This window comes from Dermacentor variabilis, unplaced genomic scaffold, assembly GCF_050947875.1.
Source record: "Dermacentor variabilis isolate Ectoservices unplaced genomic scaffold, ASM5094787v1 scaffold_18, whole genome shotgun sequence".
Lineage (NCBI taxonomy): Eukaryota > Metazoa > Arthropoda > Arachnida > Ixodida > Ixodidae > Dermacentor > Dermacentor variabilis.
Genome location: NW_027460346.1, coordinates 6,961,442 through 6,981,112, shown reverse-complemented (window position 1 = coordinate 6,981,112; position 19,671 = coordinate 6,961,442). Strand labels below are relative to the sequence as shown.

The window sequence follows — 19,671 nt, the reverse complement described above, 5'->3', positions numbered from 1 at the left end:
CCAGTTTTTCCTGACAGCATCAAGGCATCAATTTTCAAAATTAATAACACACAAGTGGTAAGGACCATATTCTTGACAAATACACACATTAGCCTCTACAGGGCCAACAGCTTCTTTCAACGTACATCTGCACAAAACTGGAGCAGTGTCTACTTGGATCTGCAATGCAAACAGTGAGAATTTGCTGTATGTCCCTGGGGTTCTGCTGCATTGCGCTGGCACAAGTTAAATGATGAACGAATTACAGTGTGTCAACATGCAGCTACTCATCAGTGACCACTGGTGTGCTCTCTAAAATGAACTATATTTACACAACACAGTGATAAACACTCATTTCCCCTTTCTCACACACACACACAGCAATAACTACCATATGTCTTATAGACAGGACATTAAACGAGGCAGACACAGCATGCATTTTGTAACTTCTGTAATATGATACACTATAAGCCCATTGCTTGAAAAAAATGTACAGAGCTCTAATAGAGAGAAAACAAAAAAGTTACGTTAAAGAGTCGTGGAGAGAATAGTGTCCAAAGCCAAAATCAGCATTTTTTTTTTTTCAAAGCTCTACTTTTCGAAAGTCACTCCTGTACGTATGATACTTCACAACACAGTGGAAGAAGGAGAGAGAGAGAGAGAGACAGAAAAAGAACACCTTGACGATGACTACAGCTGAAAATGCCACAGAGTGAAATCTATTTTACATCAGTGCAATTTTATGAATGTCGGATGATTTGCTACAATGTAAATGGACAAAAGTATTGTGGAAGAGGGTAGAATGGGTGGCAGGAGTCAACAGTTAGAGAGAAAGAGAAAGCAGAAAGAAAGAGGGGCATAAGAGCTTGAGCCTAACAGATTTATTTCATTCATGCAGGTAGAAATGCCACTTTACAAGTAGCAAAATGTCATTAAATCATCTCACCAAAACAAAAAGCAATGTTGCCATAACAAAATGTTTCAGTGAGGAAGGCCAAGTTGCAGTTTGGCAAAACACAGTTCACCCCTGGGAGAGAGAACCAGCAGTCCATTATCGCTTCTCAAGCTCAAATGATGAAAATGGTCATGGGGCATTCTACCTTGCTCTTCTAGCATTGCTGCCCCCTTACACTCGTGCATGCAGCAAAAACAAAGTCAGTTCCTCAGTGGCCCGCTTACTTTTGTACTAGAGAAACGACAAACATGCAAGACGCAAGCTCAAGAGTGATGCACCAAAACCACAGCAATGACATCATCCGAAGGTTACACCTCTCACCCACCACAGGCTCACTGCAACTCGCTTGTGATTCATCAGACGGGGGAAAATAAACAGAACACTCCACCCCTTTCCCCACACACTGGTACTGTACCACTGACTTTTCATACACCTCAAAATATTTCAACAAGAGCAGCAGGCCTTCAAATAGTAAGCAAAACAAAAGTGGCCGCTGTCAATCCTCACAAACTGCCTGAACGATCAAGGTCAAGCAGAAGCTATGCCACTGCACTACTTGACGTACACAAACAGGTAGCGCAAAAACAATGCACAGCAGTTCCAGTCCAGAGGGAAACAAAAAAAAAGGAAAAAAAAGAACACTGCACAAACACGTCTTCATGCCAAAGAACGAGCACATGGGAAGGCATGGCAGGGGTCAGGAAGATATGACTATGAGGTCACACAGTGGTCAAACATGCCCCATACTGGTGCGCAGTGCTTGGCTGTCTGCGGAAGGGCTACCTCCGTTGTTCTTGAACACTGCATCCATTTTAGCAGATGTAAAGGTGCCTTCAGCTCCAGTATAGGTGTTGGTGTTGGTTGTGGTAGTGGTGGCTTGTGGAAGGTTGCTACGCATTCCTTGCGGCATCATGTGTCCATGTACGCTGAAACTCGACTCTGCGAGGGAAAAATAAGAAGGCTTTGAAGGGCCTGTGCCAAGGTCAGACGAGCTGAGCCTACGCATCATTCACAACATGACTGCTACAGTACAGAAAAAGACAATACTATACTGTGAGCAGGAGCTTCTGCAGCAATAGATAATTTAGTTTTGCAGCAGACATTTTTACTTTTACTGAAGGCTGCACAAAGTATGAACACACGTAAAAGGATGACACATAGCAAGTATGAAGGATGGGAAGCGCTGATAAAGTACAGTAAACACTCGCTATAACAAAGTCATCAGGACAGGAAATAGACTTCCTTAGCGGTGCAAAGCATAGGAACCGTTAAACAGTAGTAAATAGGGCTGTTCACTCCAACATCGCGGGAGCACACAAAACGTATATTGAAACAAAGTTGCACTTTATAGCTGCTGCCATGTTGTGCAGTGTCCTCTGCAGCGCCTTTTGCCTGCGCAGGTTGGTACAAAGAAATACAAATGTGTGCTGCGTCAAGCGATCCCACAATTTATATTAAGCAGTGCCTGGCAGTACTGCACTTCGAATAATGTGGTCTGAAATGCATGCACTGCAGTCAGGACCACAAGAACTGCAAATAAAGTGTTACCCTGAATACAGTTAGTTTACTATACAGGTCTACGGTATTTCAATTTGAAACTAAAGTTGGTCTCGAAATATTAAATCAGGCGCCATAACATTATCATCGTCATGATATTGAGAAAAATTCCCCGAGATTTGGTGGCAATATGGCTGGGTACATAGACATTGCTCATAAAACGATAAAAAGGAGTGCACCACTCATCTCTTCTGGCAGCGTTGGCATGCGACAGCTGCACTGATTTCCGAAACGAAGCGACCTACTTTATCATGACGTCATGACACATCCACCTCCAGGATACCCAAATTGAAACCGATTCGCAGAAACAAGTACAGTGAAACCTCGTCCTACAAACACCACATTAACAAACTTTTCAGATTAACGAAATGTTCAGAAATCTCCTGCTGATTGCTCATAGCTTCGATATAAAAATCTTTCAGCACTCGAACTTCAAAATATTGAAATTTTCAGAATAACAATCATTATTCAGTTTCTGTGTCATGTTAACAATGCCTCAGTACTACGAAGTAATATTTTGAAACCTGGGGATGCTTAGATCTCCATGTACCCTAGACGGCAGAAGGAACAGTAGGCTAGCAAACGACAAGGCACAGAGAGCGGACACTGCGGCGCATGGGTTTGGCAAACCTTAGATGGCGCCAGAGGAGAAAAGGGCGAGAGGGGACTTTTTTTTTTCTATTGCGAAGGCAACAATGCATCAGATTTTGTGAGAGCATGCTCCGCCCAGACAAGCGTTGCCTAGCAACAGAGGCATGTTTCTTCCTTCTTTCACACTTTTTTCTGCGAATGCCTCTTCTTTCTTTCGCTCTTCTTTCTGTGGCCGTACTAGCTACACGCATAGAGAAATGTGACCTCCATGCTCGTGGGAATGCCACACAGTTGCGATTTCTGGATGGTGTCATTTACGCACACTTGCACTTTGGAATAGTTCAGGTGTCCACCTTGAGAGAGACAGTTGCCATGTCCACAGCAAGGAATGTGAAAAACAAACAAATAAAAAGAAATGTTGCACTTTGTAGGCGACATGGAGCTTCCTCTTTGTAGGTGGTTTTCTCAGCTTCAGCATCTCCTTTGCGCACCACTCTTACGGTGCTTTGGTGGCACGTAATGACTGAATCTATGGAAAATAGCAACAGCACAGGCTGAGAGCCAACAGCAACATTTTTGTGGATAGTTCAAACAGCGACAACTGATGAACTGATATGGGTTGATGAGCGGAATGGTTCATTTTGGAGCTTTCACTATACAACCTTTCACAATAACGAACAATTTTCCATGCTCCCCTGAAGTTCAATATATCGACATTTCACTATATTGTACATTACTGCAATGGCGTAGAATAACACACTGTCAAAAGCATGACTCTAAAACACTAACTCTTTATTGGGCAGACCTGTGCCCAGCAAAACAAGTGGAACTCAAAGTTCAACGATAACGGCGAGCACATTCAGCGATCACCGAAATCTGATCTGCATGTCAAGCGCATCAGCTTTTATACATGACTTGTCAGGGTGTCTACTAAGTTGACATTTCTAAATTCCCTGAGTTTTCCAGGTTTTCCTTGAGCGCCTTTGTAAAATTCCCTGAGTGATGTAGAACTATGTTTTATGTCAAGACGGGCTGAAACCATGTCGCCTGATGCTGTCACTCTCTAGTAAGCATATGAAAAACAAATTAAAGAAACGACTTAATCCAGTTTGAATACTAAGGAGTAGTGTTTACGTTATTCAAAAAGAGAATAGAAGGGTGAGGTTAGTAAAATGCACAGCAAATAAAATGTCTTAGAAAAAAATCGCAAATCGAGTCGGACATTCTCAAATTCGAATAAAAAAGAGATGCATACAGAAGCAAATATTTCCGAATACGAGCTATTTCTATCAACTGATAGCAAGCTCAGTGGTATGAGGCCCGAACTTTGTCACAATTGAGATTCTCTCTCAACAGCTTAAGTCAACCTCAACTGTCCTGACATATTCTCAAGCCCACGCATGACACCTCAGTGTTGTGTTTCATTGCTTTAAAGAGTTTATTTTGGTTTGGATGAGTGACACCTGCATCTCTACATCAGCCAACACTTTGTTTTTTGAGCTCAAGCTCCTTCAAAACAGCGGCAGCACGCTTCCTTTCCCTTTCATTCCTCAATGCATAGGTCCTTTTTGTTCTTGTCCTCCTTCCACCACTCATTCGCCCCATGAACCATCTGAAGCATCTTCTTGGTCAGTTGCACAGTCCACGTCCGATTTTTCAAACTCCCTAGGGGCCGCGAAAACGTCCGAAAAATCGGCCAGTTGGAAAAAATAACTACATGTCATTTACTGCCCTTAAGGGCTCAAACCACCCCGAAACATGCAAAAACGCTCTGAAGGCCTGTCAGTAGACGTTTTAGGCATATCAGTGCTCATACTGTGACAGGAGATGCCGGGTGCACGAGTGTTTAATTAAGGAATACATACTGTGTCCTGTGGCAATAGCCCCTTCCCAAGCTTGTTATGCTTCACTGCAATACTTTTGCGTATGCTTCACCAAGTAACGTTTCTGTACAGAGGCGTAGCTGACTCTTGGGAACCGGCATTATGCAACGCACCATGCTTTCCAAGCTTCTAAGCCGATCACGAGGACCACAAAGGCGGAGTCAGTGCCATTGCTGACAGCAACAAATTCTTTCAATGGAAAACACGGCACCCAATGGCAAGAAGCTTAATAGCGAACGTCGAAGCAGCTAGGTCTAGCGTTGCCGCAGTGGTGGCTATGGGTGCCAGCGGATCTGTGTGCGAGAGCGCCGGTTCAAGGCGGCGAGGTAATCAAAACGGCAGCGGTGGTGGCTTTAATTAATGCCCTTTCGGACCTGCAGTCATGGCAAAAAGTGCCGGAAAATCGGATGGCGAAGGGTTCTTGCGTCCGAAATTTCAGAAGTTCTGATACACTAACTCTACGGGGTGTGTGGTGGTGCCGTGAAGCTGTGCAAATTATCCGGCATCCGGAAAGTAAGTCGTTGACTGTACACTGGCAACTCCTCTAGCTGACGACAGGGCGTCAAAGACGATTCATTATGATTCCTGTCAGTTACTCAAACCAGCATTACTGCGACTTTCGACCCTTTCAACAAAATTACCGCTAATTTTCAGGGCATAAATTCCCTGAGTTTTCCCTGGGTTTTTCCAGACTACTCAACATCCCTGAGAATTCCCGGTTTTCCCGGTTGGTAGACACCCTGCTTGTTGAGCATTCCAGCATAATTGCTGGTGCACATGTGGCTTCCAGAAACTACTACACAAATCGCATCGTGCACACAATCTGATTACACAAAGTTCGGTGAGAACAAACACAACAGATAGAACCAACGATAACATTCAAGTAGGTTTCAAATCATGCAGGCACGTCTTGTGCTGAGCGATAACTTTGAGTTGTTAGCGGGTGAAATGCAGTCCCCAGGAAAAGGATAAATAAGTACACCTATGAACACTGTATTTAAGACGCGGCTGCAGAGCGGGCAAGAAACCAAACATGGAGTGAATGCCTGCATTAGAAAGTTTGTTTTGCATGCATTTTAATCATGGAAGACCTTCCATCGAGAGTACAGCAGACCACAAAGTAAAAACTAAAAAGAAAGGCCTTATTCTGGCTGCTCTGAAACTGAAAAAAGGCAAAAGCGACTGGAAGCAACTGCCACAGAGCAGGTTCGAATTGATGAGGAGGGTTGAACCTACGGAGCATGGCACTTCGATTAATTATTTTGTCTTAATATAGCGCGTTCTTAAATCTTTGAGCTCATTTTTCTCAGTTTGCACTTTTTGGCCTTTAGGAAAGCTATCATTTCCAAAGTGCTTCACCAAAACCTGCTTTCAAAGCAGTTTCTAAGCTGAAATTTTGTCAGGAATAAGATGAAGCCCTTTTTATGTTCCTAAATTTTTATTAACGCAAATATTTATTACACATTTGACATATAATGACAAAAAAATGAACTTAGCCTCAAAGTGATGACATTGTCACAGAAATGTAATAAAAAACACGCGACTGGCTTTACTCTGCACTATAACCCCCCTAAAAGATATTTAACAAAAGCAATCAGTGTGTCTTTATTATCCCTGAAAAGATAGTTTTCCCAAAGTGGCATGCCTAACTGGTCCATATGACAGCCATAACTTCTTTTCTATTTCATCTGTACTAATGAAATTTAGAATATGTACTTAAAACAAGAAGATACATAAACATATAAACTTTTGGGCACCTTTTCTTGGAATGTAAATATTTGCTAGAGTCTGTTACAATAAGTTGTTTAACCCTTTGAGGGTCAATGACGTAAATATACGGCGCAGCGAACAAGTTCGAAAATGGTCGATGCCGTATATTTACAGTGCCGTCTGTACGTTTAAAAAGCGCGCCGATTTCCTAACTTTTTCTTTTCTGTCATGTGCTGCCACTATGTGGGAATACAGGGAATTTTTTTCATGTGCCTCCCTCTCTCGGTTTTCGTTGCATGGTTTGTTTTAGAGCTAGTTTGCTCCCGTGCGTCTATATACTACCGCTCGCGCATTGGCGCACGTGCGGGCGGGCGGTGGTTCGGGTTTTGTTCCGCTGGCGGTTTCGGCTTCTTGCGCTTGCAAAACTAATGGCTATCTTGTTACTAATCGCTCAAAGGGCAACCGCCTCTTCCTCGCTCGTTTAGTGCTCACATCGGTGCGCATAGGATGGATGCCGCCGTGCATGCGTTTCCGTTAATTTTTTTTTTTTTTTTTTGACACTTGCGAAAGCTAAATGCCTCTGGTTGGTGGTAAGATGAAGATTAGCGGAAGTTTGTCACACGTGATTTTTTCACGGGCACACAACCACACAGTTTTCTTGAGTGCGCACACTTACGCAGTTCGATTCCACTATGGGTGTACATATTAAATATTAGTGTAAGAGCAGGAAAATTTGAGTCTTGAGAAATATTCTTGTGTGCGCACATTCAAGGCCTTGAACTATGTGTATAAACATGCATCAAATTTTTAATTCTTATAAGTTTATTTCCTTTTTTATTGTTGCTATTCATGAAGAGTACATATATACCAACACAAAATATTTTTTTCTCATTTTACGGTCACCCTAGGAAAATTGCGGTAAATTTTTTTCGAAATAAGTCACTAAGAAGAATAGGAATCTGCAATTAAAGAAAATCAACCCTGGGCAGTCGCATATGGCGAAAAAATCGACCCTCAAAGAGTTAAGTCTATATGGCTAACGAATGAAGGGTACCAAGAGGAGGTCCACCATATGTTGGCCGACCAATTGAAATGGCACTTTCATGGCTCTAGTGATGGCCACTTCAGATGATGATACCAGGGAATCACACACGGAAGATTTTTCCGTTTTTCACTGGCCTTATTGGGAGCACCTTAACCTAGCCCCAGTGTTGCGTTTCGCCTGCGACACGTGGTTTTGCCGGCGCGACGGCGGCGGGGCGGCGGACATTTTGGCCCGATCGTCGTCACCGCAACACTCATCGCCAGGTGTTTCCAGGCGCGTCTGCGGCGATGCGACCGCCTAGGGATTTCGTTCCAGTCATTGTGCCCGAAACAGGCGATGCCAAAGCAGGGATCTCATTCCAGTTATTGGGCCCGAAACAGGCGATGCCAAAGCAGGGATCTCGTTCCAGTCATTGTGCCCGAAACAGGCGATGCCAAAGCAGGGACCATCTTCTCGTTACAGTCATTGTGTCCGACCGGCAGCGCCACGACAGTGTGCTGCGCAGCGCCACGACCAGGTGCTACGAGATCGTGCGCAGCGCCACGACATGGTGCTACGGCGTCGCTACGACAGTGTGCGTCACCATTAGCCCATTGTACATTCACGTGCTCGTCTTTTGAGGGGTTCCTTCTTGCCCTCAACTGCGAGAGTATAAAAACAGCTGCCCCCGGACGCCAGAGGAGGGCTCCGATTTCTTCTGTTGAGTGAAGTGCTCTCCCGTCTCTCTACTTCGGTCAAACCTGACCGCCAACTCTTTGCGATGTTAAAATAAACAAGTTGTTTTCGTTGTTACCAGTCGACTCATGCTTTGCCGGGACCTTCGGATGCTTCGAGTTGTACCCCAGGCCGCCAGGCCAACGCTACCCTTGGGGCTTGCGACCCAGGTACAACCACGGGCGTCAGCGCCGAGTTCCCAACAGATCGTACCAGCAGTCCGATCCAAATATCTGGTTGCCAGCGGTGAGATCGCCTACGACTTCAAACAACTGTCTGCCAGCGGCGAGATCGCGACAACGGAGGCCAGCAGCAAAGAGATGCAGTTGACAGTATGCTGAGCAGCTCAACGACGATCCGGGAGCAGTGCAACGAGCCCTGTGTGACGACTGGTTGCCTGCAGCGGAACGACTGCGCGGAATTCCTGCCTGCGAGGTTTGGTGAGTGCGGGACTTTCTTCTACTGAGCTTTGCCAGGCTTTTTGTTAGTGTCAGAAACAGAGCTGGTAATTGTGGTTGTCGTTGCTGCCGGGTTAGTTTGCGGCAAGACAATAGTAAGCAGTAGAGAAAGCAGCATTCAGAGCAGCCATGGATTTGAAGTCGTTGCGCAAACCGAAATTGTTGGAGCTTGCAAGAGAGTTGGGTCTGGATGTCTCAGACAAACTAAGAAAACCGGAACTGATAACGGCTATTCTTGAGTTAGAGGCTGAGGATGACGAGCTGTCGGAATGCCTTGAGACTATTGAGGAGAGGTCAAAAAGACAGGAGCGCGAACTTAAAGAGCAAAAAGAGAAACATGAGCGCGAACTTAAAGAGCAAAAAGAGAAACAGGAGCGCGAACTTAAAGAACAGAAAGAGAAAGAAGAGCGTGAACGTAAAGCAGAGAAAGAAAAAGAAGAGCGTCAACACGCTTTGGAAATGAAGCGTCTCGAGATAGAGATGGAACGCGCTCGTAATGGAAGTCAGGCACACGGTGCAGGAGAACGCGTATTGTTCAAAATGACTGACCTAATGCGGCCGTTTAAGCTTGGAGAGGACATTGGTTTGTTCCTGGTTAACTTTGAGCGAACGTGCGAGAAGCAGGGGTTCTCTCGGGAAACGTGGCCACAGCGCTTGCTCACTTTGTTACCCGGCGAGGCGGCCGACGTAGTCGCTCGCTTGGATAGAGAGGAAGCAGAGGATTTCGACAAAGTAAAATCGAGTCTGCTAAAAAAGTACCGGCTGTCTGCGGAAGCGTTCCGTCGGAAGTTTCGGGAAAATGAGAAAGGCAGAAGTGAGTCATATACAGAGTTTGCGTATAGGCTTATGTCGAACATGCAGGAGTGGCTCAAAGAAGAGAAAGCGTTTGGTGACCACGATAAAGTTCTGCAGTGCTTCGGGCTAGAACAGTTTTATAGTCGGTTACCTGAGAACGTGCGATACTGGGTCTTGGATAGGCCAGACGTGAGTACGGTGGCTAGAGCCGCTGAGCTAGCCGAGGAGTTTGTGACGCGTCGAGCTCGCGGAGCTAAGGACGGTCAAAAGGGTGAATTTGGCTCCAAGTCTGAGAGGCCAAGGTTCACGCCCATGAGATTTAAGGGGGACACGCGTAGTGAGGATGCGAGTGAAAGCAATCCGACCAAACGTAAAGAGACGGCAGCCGAAGCCGAACGCAGAAAGCGGTTCGAGATGAGGCGAGCGGGCGTTTGTTATACGTGCCAGAAGCCGGGTCACTTTTCGGCGCAGTGTCCGGAAACAACACCAAAAGTTGTGTTTTTTTCATTAGGCAGCACTGACGAGAACATGAAGCTTCTCGAGCCTTACATGCGAGACCTCCTCGTGAACGGGAAAGAGTGCCGAGTGCTTCGCGATTCCGCAGCTACGATGGATGTAGTTCACCCCTCCTACGTAGAACCCCATATGTTCACGGGCGAGTGCGCGTGGATCAAGCAAGCCGTGGAAGCTCATAGCGTGTGTCTGCCAGTAGCAAAAGTGCTTATTGAAGGACCTTTCGGAGCGCTTGAGACAGAGGCGGCAGTGTCATCTATGCTGCCACCCCAGTACCCGTACCTATTTTCAAACAGGTCCGATCACCTCCTGCGCGAGAAGGGGCTTTTGTTTGGTGAAGCTAGTGTTCAGGCCTTAACCAGATCGAAGGTTCGGGAGCTCGCTGCAAAGGCGGTAGTTGCGGGGCCGACGTTATCAAACAACGAAAAAGGGTCAGAGGCGCAGCAAGCTGATATTCCGAGCACGCCCGAACTGAATAAAATTGAGTCTGTAGCGTTGAAGGCGCCAGATACTGGAGAGGAACCGCCCGACACGGGAAAGTTAGAAGAGCTATCTACAGATTTGCTCATCGCGCCTACGTCAGACGGACTTGATAGGTTGCTAAAAGTCAGCCGGTCGGCTTTGATAGCCGAGCAAAAGAAGGATGGCAGCCTAGAAAACATTCGCTGCAATGTCAACGAAGGTATCGCCAGGAAAACTGCGCGTTTTGTGGAAAGAGGTGGAGTCCTGTACCGGAAGTATCTAGACCGAAGAGGAGTGGAGTTCGATCAGCTGGTCGTGCCTCAATGCTATCGTCAGGATCTGTTGCGCTTGTCACATGGGGGTTCGTGGTCCGGACACCTAGGAGTTAAGAAAACTAAGGACCGTCTCTTGCAAGAGTACTATTGGCCAGGGTGTTTTCGGGACGCAGACCATTTCGTGAGGACATGTGACACTTGTCAGCGGGTGGGCAAACCAGGGGACAAATCGAGGGCGCCGTTGAAATTGGTACCTATCATTACGGAGCCTTTTAGACGGCTCGTTATTGATACTGTGGGACCTCTGCCGGTAACAGCCACGGGGTACAGACACATTTTGACTGTGATCTGCCCAGCGACAAAGTTCCCTGAAGCAGTGCCGCTTAAAGAACTCAGCTCAGTTGAGATAGTTAATGCACTACTGTCCATATTTGCGCGAGTTGGTTTTCCTGCAGAAATTCAATCAGATCAGGGCACAGTGTTTACTAGCGCTTTGACGACAACTTTTCTCGAAAGGTGTGGGGTAAAGCTGCTACACAGCTCAGTGTACCACCCACAGTCGAATTCCGTTGAGAAGCTCCACTCCGTCATGAAGCGCGTGTTGAGAGCCTTGTGTTTTGAACATCAAACTGACTGGGAGCTGTGTCTGCCTGGGGTGATGTTTGCTTTAAGGACCGCGCCGCATGCGGCTACGGGATTTTCGCCAGCTGAACTGGTGTACGGTCGCTCGCTTCGATCTCCGCTTCGCATGCTTCGAGAATCATGGGAAGGTAGGGGCGACGACCCAGTCGTGGTGGAGTACGTGCTTAAGCTCCTCGAACGCTTAAGAAGGGCACAGGAGTTGTCAGGTGAAGCAATGGCAAAGGCCCAGCAGAGGGCCAAGGTTTATTATGATCGGACAGCCAGGGCCCGTCGTTTTGAGGTTGGCGATGAGGTCATGATATTGCGCACATCGCTAAACAACAAACTAGACGTGCAGTGGGAGGGCCCAGCACGAATTGTTCAGAAACTGTCGGACGTTAACTACGTGGTAAGTCTGCCAGGAAAGCGGAAAGCACAGCAAGTTTACCACTGTAATCTGCTCAAACCTTATAGACAAAGGGAAGCAGTGGTGTGCATGATGGTAAACGTTCCTGAAGAGCTTCCGGTCGAGCTTCCGGGACTAGGCTCAGTGACGAACAGGGAAGACACCGGTCAAGTCATTAGTGACCTTATCAGTAAAGCACCGCTGTCGCCTGAGCAGAAAACCGAACTACACCAGCTATTACAAGAGTTTCAAGGTCTGTTCTCTGAGAGGCCTGGTAGGACTTCTGTACTTACTCATGATATAGAACTTACCTCCACAGAGCCAGTACGATCCAAGGCGTATCGGGTGTCACCCCGCCAGAGCGATATTATGGAGGCTGAGGTAAAGAAAATGCTACAGCTCGGTGTTATTGAGGCAGGTGAGAGTGATTATACCTCCCCTTTGATTTTAGTTGAGGTACCGGGCAAGGAACCTCGTCCTTGCGTCGACTACCGCAGGCTTAATTCCATCACTAAGGATCAAATTTATCCGATCCCTAACATCGAGGAGCGCCTTGAGAAAGTTAGTAGCGCTCAGTTTATTTCCACCCTAGATCTTGTCAGGGGTTATTGGCAGGTTCCACTTACAGAAGAGGCTAGTAGGTATGCGGCGTTCATTTCACCAATGGGAACATTCCGTCCTAAAGTGTTGAGTTTTGGTTTGAAGAACGCGCCATACTGTTTTTCAAGCCTCATGGATAAAGTGTTGCGGGGACAGCAAGAATTCGCTTTACCGTATCTAGACGACGTAGCGATATTCTCCGCATCCTGGTCTGAGCATATGACACACTTGCGGGCAGTGCTAACCCGCCTGCGCGAAGCAGGCTTGACAGTCAAGGCTCCTAAGTGCCAGTTAGCACAGGCCGAGGTTGTCTACCTCGGTCACGTGATTGGTCAGGGTCGTCGCCGCCCCTCTGAAATAAAAGTGGCCGCTGTGCGAGACTTTCCGCAACCGCGCACCAAGACCGATATTCGGTCGTTCTTAGGTGTCGCCGGCTACTATCAGAGGTACATCCCTAGATACTCTGATATCGCGGCTCCCCTGACGGATGCTCTAAGAAAAACAGAGCCTCAAACAGTCGTCTGGGACGAGACAAAGGAAAGAGCTTTTAGCGCCCTAAAGAGTGCCCTAACAAGCCAGCCTGTGCTACGATCGCCAGACTATACAAAAGGGTTCATTGTTCAGTGCGATGCTAGTGAGCGAGGCATGGGCGTTGTACTGTGCCAACGGGAAAATGGAGAAGTAGAACACCCCGTCCTGTATGCTAGTCGTAAGCTGACCAGTCGTGAGCAGGCGTATAGCGCCACCGAGAAAGAGTGTGCATGTCTCGTGTGGGCCGTTCAGAAATTGTCATGCTATCTAGCCGGCTCGAGGTTTATCATTGAGACGGATCACTGCCCTCTCCAATGGCTGCAGACCATCTCTCCCAAAAATGGCCGCCTCCTGCGCTGGAGCCTCGCTTTACAACAATATTCCTTTGAGGTGCGTTACAAAAAGGGGAGTCTCAACGGTAACGCCGATGGCTTAAGTCGAAGCCCCTAACGTAGGAATCAGCCTCAAAATTGTTTGTTACTGATGTTTTTCTTCCTGAGGCAGGATTTTTTTTAACATATTGCTTTTGTTTAGTGTTTCAAAGTGATGATATGCTTTCTAGTGCAATTTTTCAATTTGTGGACGCGTTCTGAGTGATGCTAGACTACTGTAAGGAACTAGGCAGTGGTATAAAAAGGGGAAAGAGCCTGGCAGGGCTTAGTGAGGGTTGTGCCGTGCTTGCTGACTGAGCGGTTGAGTTTTCAGCGTAGTTCTAACGCTTGCCGGGAACGAGAACAAAAATGTGAACTCTCCCGAAGTCACTTTGCAGTGTCCCGTGCGAACCTGAACGAGAGAACGAGGCCTTCTCTGTGCGCTGCGCTCAAGAAACGTCAAGGGACGCCCGACTTCGGTTATGAGCATCATCGAGCGACATCCCTCCGGACAGCGGATGCAGTCCCCTGTCCATCGGGATCTCCTTTCCCCGGCGGGGCGGTCTGTTGCGTTTCGCCTGCGACACGTGGTTTTGCCGGCGCGACGGCGGCGGGGCGGCGGACATTTTGGCCCGATCGTCGTCACCGCAACACTCATCGCCAGGTGTTTCCAGGCGCGTCTGCGGCGATGCGACCGCCTAGGGATTTCGTTCCAGTCATTGTGCCCGAAACAGGCGATGCCAAAGCAGGGATCTCATTCCAGTTATTGGGCCCGAAACAGGCGATGCCAAAGCAGGGATCTCGTTCCAGTCATTGTGCCCGAAACAGGCGATGCCAAAGCAGGGACCATCTTCTCGTTACAGTCATTGTGTCCGACCGGCAGCGCCACGACAGTGTGCTGCGCAGCGCCACGACCAGGTGCTACGAGATCGTGCGCAGCGCCACGACATGGTGCTACGGCGTCGCTACGACAGTGTGCGTCACCATTAGCCCATTGTACATTCACGTGCTCGTCTTTTGAGGGGTTCCTTCTTGCCCTCAACTGCGAGAGTATAAAAACAGCTGCCCCCGGACGCCAGAGGAGGGCTCCGATTTCTTCTGTTGAGTGAAGTGCTCTCCCGTCTCTCTACTTCGGTCAAACCTGACCGCCAACTCTTTGCGATGTTAAAATAAACAAGTTGTTTTCGTTGTTACCAGTCGACTCATGCTTTGCCGGGACCTTCGGATGCTTCGAGTTGTACCCCAGGCCGCCAGGCCAACGCTACCCTTGGGGCTTGCGACCCAGGTACAACCACGGGCGTCAGCGCCGAGTTCCCAACAGATCGTACCAGCAGTCCGATCCAAATACCAGCAACAATGAAGCGCTCTGCCTCAAAGAAAACCCAGACACGAGCATCGCAGCATTGAGTAAACACAATCTCATGCTCAATTTGTTCGACCCTTCCCTCCAGTACACAAATCGAGTGAATTTCCAGTGTTGGTGCTGATGCCTGCATAATAAAACGAGGGTCGACAAACAACAAACATTTTGAATAACAACTGTTAGTGAAGATAAACATGTGAAGGGCTACAATGGATGCACTCAAACAGCCAGGCCAGCTTGTTACATTTACTGCATTTGTGCAATGTTAATAAATGTTGGGAAGAAAGTAATGTAAATGTAATCAATTACTCCTTAGTAATTGCTCAATTACTTTTGTGGGACAGTAATTGGTATCTGCAATCAATTAAAATTTTGAATTAAGTAGTTGCAATTGTAGTCAGTTACTCTCTTTTGTAACGTGTGCAAGTCTGATGGACATTAAGTGCAAGTTTCCATTCCTGAACCAAAAGTTGTGGTTTAGGCTTTAAACTTCCCAAGACATTGCAGCATCCGAAATCGATCTAATATCAATGAAAAGCAAAATTTAAACAAACTATGGACAACATATATTTACGTTATTGGCCATTTGGAACAAACTTGTGTTGCTATAAGTACATTGCAGTGACTATCAAAAGGTAGTTTAACCATCACAACTGACTAGTGCAACAACGTTAGCATTTGTAAAGGGCTGCCCAAATGAAAGTGACTTTTCTTTAGGTGTACAAGGAACAAATTTCTTGCATGGGTGCTAACCAGCACTCCTAAGCATTGGCTGGTGTCTGTGTCATCAAGAAAAATGCCGTGGTAGGTCACTCTCCTTAGGCAACCAGGCCTGCACATATACCAGCATTAATGCCAGGAGTGGCTCACGAAGCAAGACGTAAGGCAAATAGCTAAAACCATGGTGTCTCAAGACAAGGCAACAAGCAGGTAATGGCTTAAGTGATCTTGGAGGCTATGTGCAAAACAAGACCAAACAATTTGCTGAGCTAAACAATGTAAGCGGCTCTTATAAAGTGAAAACAAGTTTTTGTTGTAAAAAAATTTACATAAAAGAAGCACACTATGTTTGCAACATTTAAGATGACAGGACCTAGCTACTCTATACCACACTCTAAATAGAGCAGATTGTATTTTTGGGTTGAGAGACATCAATCAACCTTCATGCATTCTGCATCCATGCTGGCTGACCCCAACCAGTGCCTGCACCAAAAAAGCATCAACCTTGGATCCTTGTCAAACAATGCGTGCTTTAGAGGCTTTTATCTTGTGCTTTCATCTTCAAGGATATGGAAAAATATATTTTTTAATTTTGTTTTGCATTTAAGAGTTGATTACTTTCATTACTGTGGCACAAGTGCACACAACAGTTTCATTATGGCCATTACACCAGCTGCGTTTATTACAAGTTCCAGAATATGTTTATTCACTTTTAGAGAGCAGCCCTTAGGCGCACGTTCCTGCAGCGAGCGTCGGCGTCCTACCTCATAACCGTACGAACAAGCACAGCGAAAGACGAGAGCGAACGCAGAGCCCAGTGGGGGATGAAAAAACGCTGCAAGAGCGAAAAGAGTGCAATGAGGAAAGTGGAGGAGGAGGGTATGGCGAAAGCATGAGAAGAAAAGTGTAGTGCCGCGCACGAGGGGCTTTGCGGTGACAATGGCTACGAGATGGTGCCAGAGTAGCACGCATCGCCTGTACGGAAACAAAGCACTGCATCAGCGGAGGTTGTCTGCGGCAGCTGCTGTCACCCCCGCATCACCCACGTGCTTCCTCTCACAATCGCCTAATTAGCGAAGCAGTCGCACCACACTTCACTCCGTTTGCAGCAGGCCACACAAGGCAGATTATCTGCGCCAGCCAATATGTATATGACGAAATATAAACATACTCTATTTACTCGATTCTAAGCACCCCCTTTTTTTTTCACGATCGTGATGCCCCAAGTGAGGTGAGTAGTAAAATCTAAAATGACCCCCCCTCCTTCTCTTTTTGCAGCGATATCTCGATGAGCCAGGTACGAGAAATAACATTTTATTTGGCAAATATTCAAAAGAAAGATACCTAGGTGCAGACAGTGAACCTACCACTTGTGTGGGTTCACAAAGCAATGTGTGCCCACGATTCCCACGCAACTTGCTGAGGGCCGCCGATACCAGGCCCACGTGACAACAGTGATAGAGTTACCGGGGTCGCTTTCGGCCGGTTTTGGGGAGGGGCTTAGTTTTTGCCGTTCTGTGCCGCCATGTGTCGTGTAGTGTCAGAACGCAGCAACACAAGACATGGCCGCCCCTGCCGCTGCGCGTGCCGTTCCAGGCGGCTGTGGGCAAGAAGCCGGAGATCGCACTGCCGATGCCGCGCTACCTTGGGACTCCCGACGGCTCCAGCTCGATGACAGAGTGAGCAAGTGTGCTTGAAAGCCTTGGCTACGCGCTCTTTTTCGCAAGAAAGGGAGTGCTTAGATTCGCATGCAAACTTTTTACCGATTTTTTTTTTTTTTTTTTTTTTAGAAAATAGCGGGGTGGTGCTTAGAAATGGGGGGGGGGGGTGCTTAGAATCGCAAGAATACGGTACATATACAGATGCGCTCAAATTGCGCATTAGAAGTCGGCGCGCCCTAGGCCAATAGCGCGTGGCGCAACCAAACGCGCGCTCCGAGCAACGATTCCCAATCGCACCCTTGGTTCATTAATTAATTTGAAGAAGTTTTTCCGCATTTTTTACGTGATTTTATATATCGAATTCTGGCTATATCGAACTATTTAGCGATCATCCCACTGTTCGATATATCGAGGTTCGACTGTATATGTGCGTGACCTTTGGCTGAGCACATGCAACGTTGTCAGATTGGGCTGTGATCAGCAAATTCAGTTTGGAGCTTTCTGCCTACACGCGAGCTTCCGCCATTCCGTCCAGTAAGCGCAAAAACAAATTTTGCGAAATCGTTTGCGGTACACTCTTAAAACAGTTGCACCCATTGGGGTGTAGATATGTCCCACAACAATAATCGTCATCTGCCTGGCTTGCATTTCCTTTCCTGAAAATTTGGCGCGCACTACTTTCTTGTCGAGAATGCTGCGTCATACCGATAATGCACATGCCGTTCGTGACTGGGAAGTACCAGGCTCGCAGCGTTAAAGAAAAGAAACACGGGCAAGACAGATGACGATTATGGTTGTGGGACAAGATAAGCCCCAAAGGGTGTAAATTTTTCTAAGAGTGTAGTTGCCGGCATGTCAGCCGCGGACTCAATCTCGGCTTCCGGCCACCTTTAGACCGGGACCTCACGCCCAATCAACAAAGCGGTTTACTGGTCTGAACATATTGGAGGCTATCTCGCCGTGACGACCTGCCTGCCACCGCAGAGCTCGCAGCGAATTTTGAACACAGCTGTATACAATACAGCAAGGTTTACCCAGCGCCGTGTCGTCAGTATCCAGCAGCGGCGAAAGTTGCTGTTCGGTGCCAACGCAACCAAAATCTTGGTAGCAGCTGTTTGCCATTTTTACGACGTGAAATCACCACACAAAGAAAAGAGGGGGATTGGTGACAAACTGAATAGCGGAAAAGTTGTTCACAGCCACCATGTCGGCTCCAATGTGCGTGTCATGATCGAAAAATCAAGCGAGACACCATACAGCGCCCGAAACTCCGGTCACCATTTTACATTGGTCATAGAGGAGCGCGGGATATGGCTCGGCGCCAGCGCGTTCGCTCGCTGCCGTCAGAAAATAGAGGCTGTCCCGTTGCCTAACCAAACCCCATGTGTCGAGGTGGAAGGTATTGAATATAGGACGGCAACCCACGGAATAAACATCAGTACGATCCCTTCACTTGGCCCACCGCTGAGCTAATACAGCTGCTGGTCCATGCCATGCCGCTACAGATGGTGCGGTAAAACGGCACTTGAGGCCATAGTTTTTTGAAAGCACAGGCAACCCTTTCGGTGCAGAGTGGGCACACATTTCCCACATTTTGCTGAAATGTAGCAGGATGTAGAAGGGTTTGCCTCTCAGTGCACTTCGGCGCAATTGGCGTAGCAGTAGCATCACTGCATCCTGTTATAACGAGGTTCAAGTGTATACAGTGCAACTGACGGTGGTCTGCTCTGGACCAATCAGTTGCACTTCGTGCCTCGAAGGCTCAGGACGTGTGTTGAGTGAGCTCCTGAACAATACTTTGCAGTGTGATGAGTGCGGTTTGAATCGTGGATCTAGGACCTCAAGGAGGTGCGATGCAATGGCTTCCCTATCGCATTTACAGCTAAATCGCCAGTGAATATCTTTTTTTTTTTTTTTTTCCTGGTGGGAGGGGCGATGTCAAAAGCTTAGCCTCACCTGTCGAGCACCTCCCAAAAGTTGAGTAAGTTGGCTCTGTCAAGGTGGCGCTTCTGCTTGCTCAGTTGAATCACATGCACAGCCCATTTGGCCACGTTGCTATCCAGTGTGATCTCATCCCACTTGAGATGGAATGCCTTGACTGCACAAACAAGAAACAAGGTGATCGAGTCATACTTTGGGGCTGTTGGTGGTTAGCACAGAAGTTCAACAGAAATTCAGACCATTTAAATTATTTAAAGGGGCATTAAAGAGGAACATTTCAGGCATGAGTCCAAGTTCAGAAAACATTCTTTTTTTGAGGAGTGATTATATAGATTACTATTAGTATTACAGAGCACATTTTATTAGGCAAAACGGTTTTATCGAATGTGCAAAATTTAAGAAAAACTGAAGAAATTAGTAAAATTAGCAAATTATACTTCTACAATATCAAAAAAACTCACTCTTATTCCAACAGGGGTCTTCATAAGACAGAAAAGACACAAGAACTAGACATAAGACA

At 47.0% G+C, this 19,671-nt stretch overlaps 1 protein-coding gene across 1 annotated transcript in view; it reads right to left on the bottom strand.

Annotated features, from left to right (window-relative positions):
- Positions 1-843: 843 nt before the first annotated feature.
- hyx (cell division cycle 73 hyrax) overlaps positions 844-19,671 on the bottom strand; it is a 99,429-nt gene continuing 80,601 nt past the window's right edge. The window contains exons 14-15 of the mRNA XM_075678277.1: positions 19,167-19,308; positions 844-1,873 (exon numbers count right to left, since the gene is read on the bottom strand). Of these exons, the coding sequence (XP_075534392.1) occupies positions 1,825-1,873; positions 19,167-19,308 (191 nt within the window). The 3' untranslated portion in view covers positions 844-1,824. The remainder of the gene's footprint in view (positions 1,874-19,166; positions 19,309-19,671) is intronic.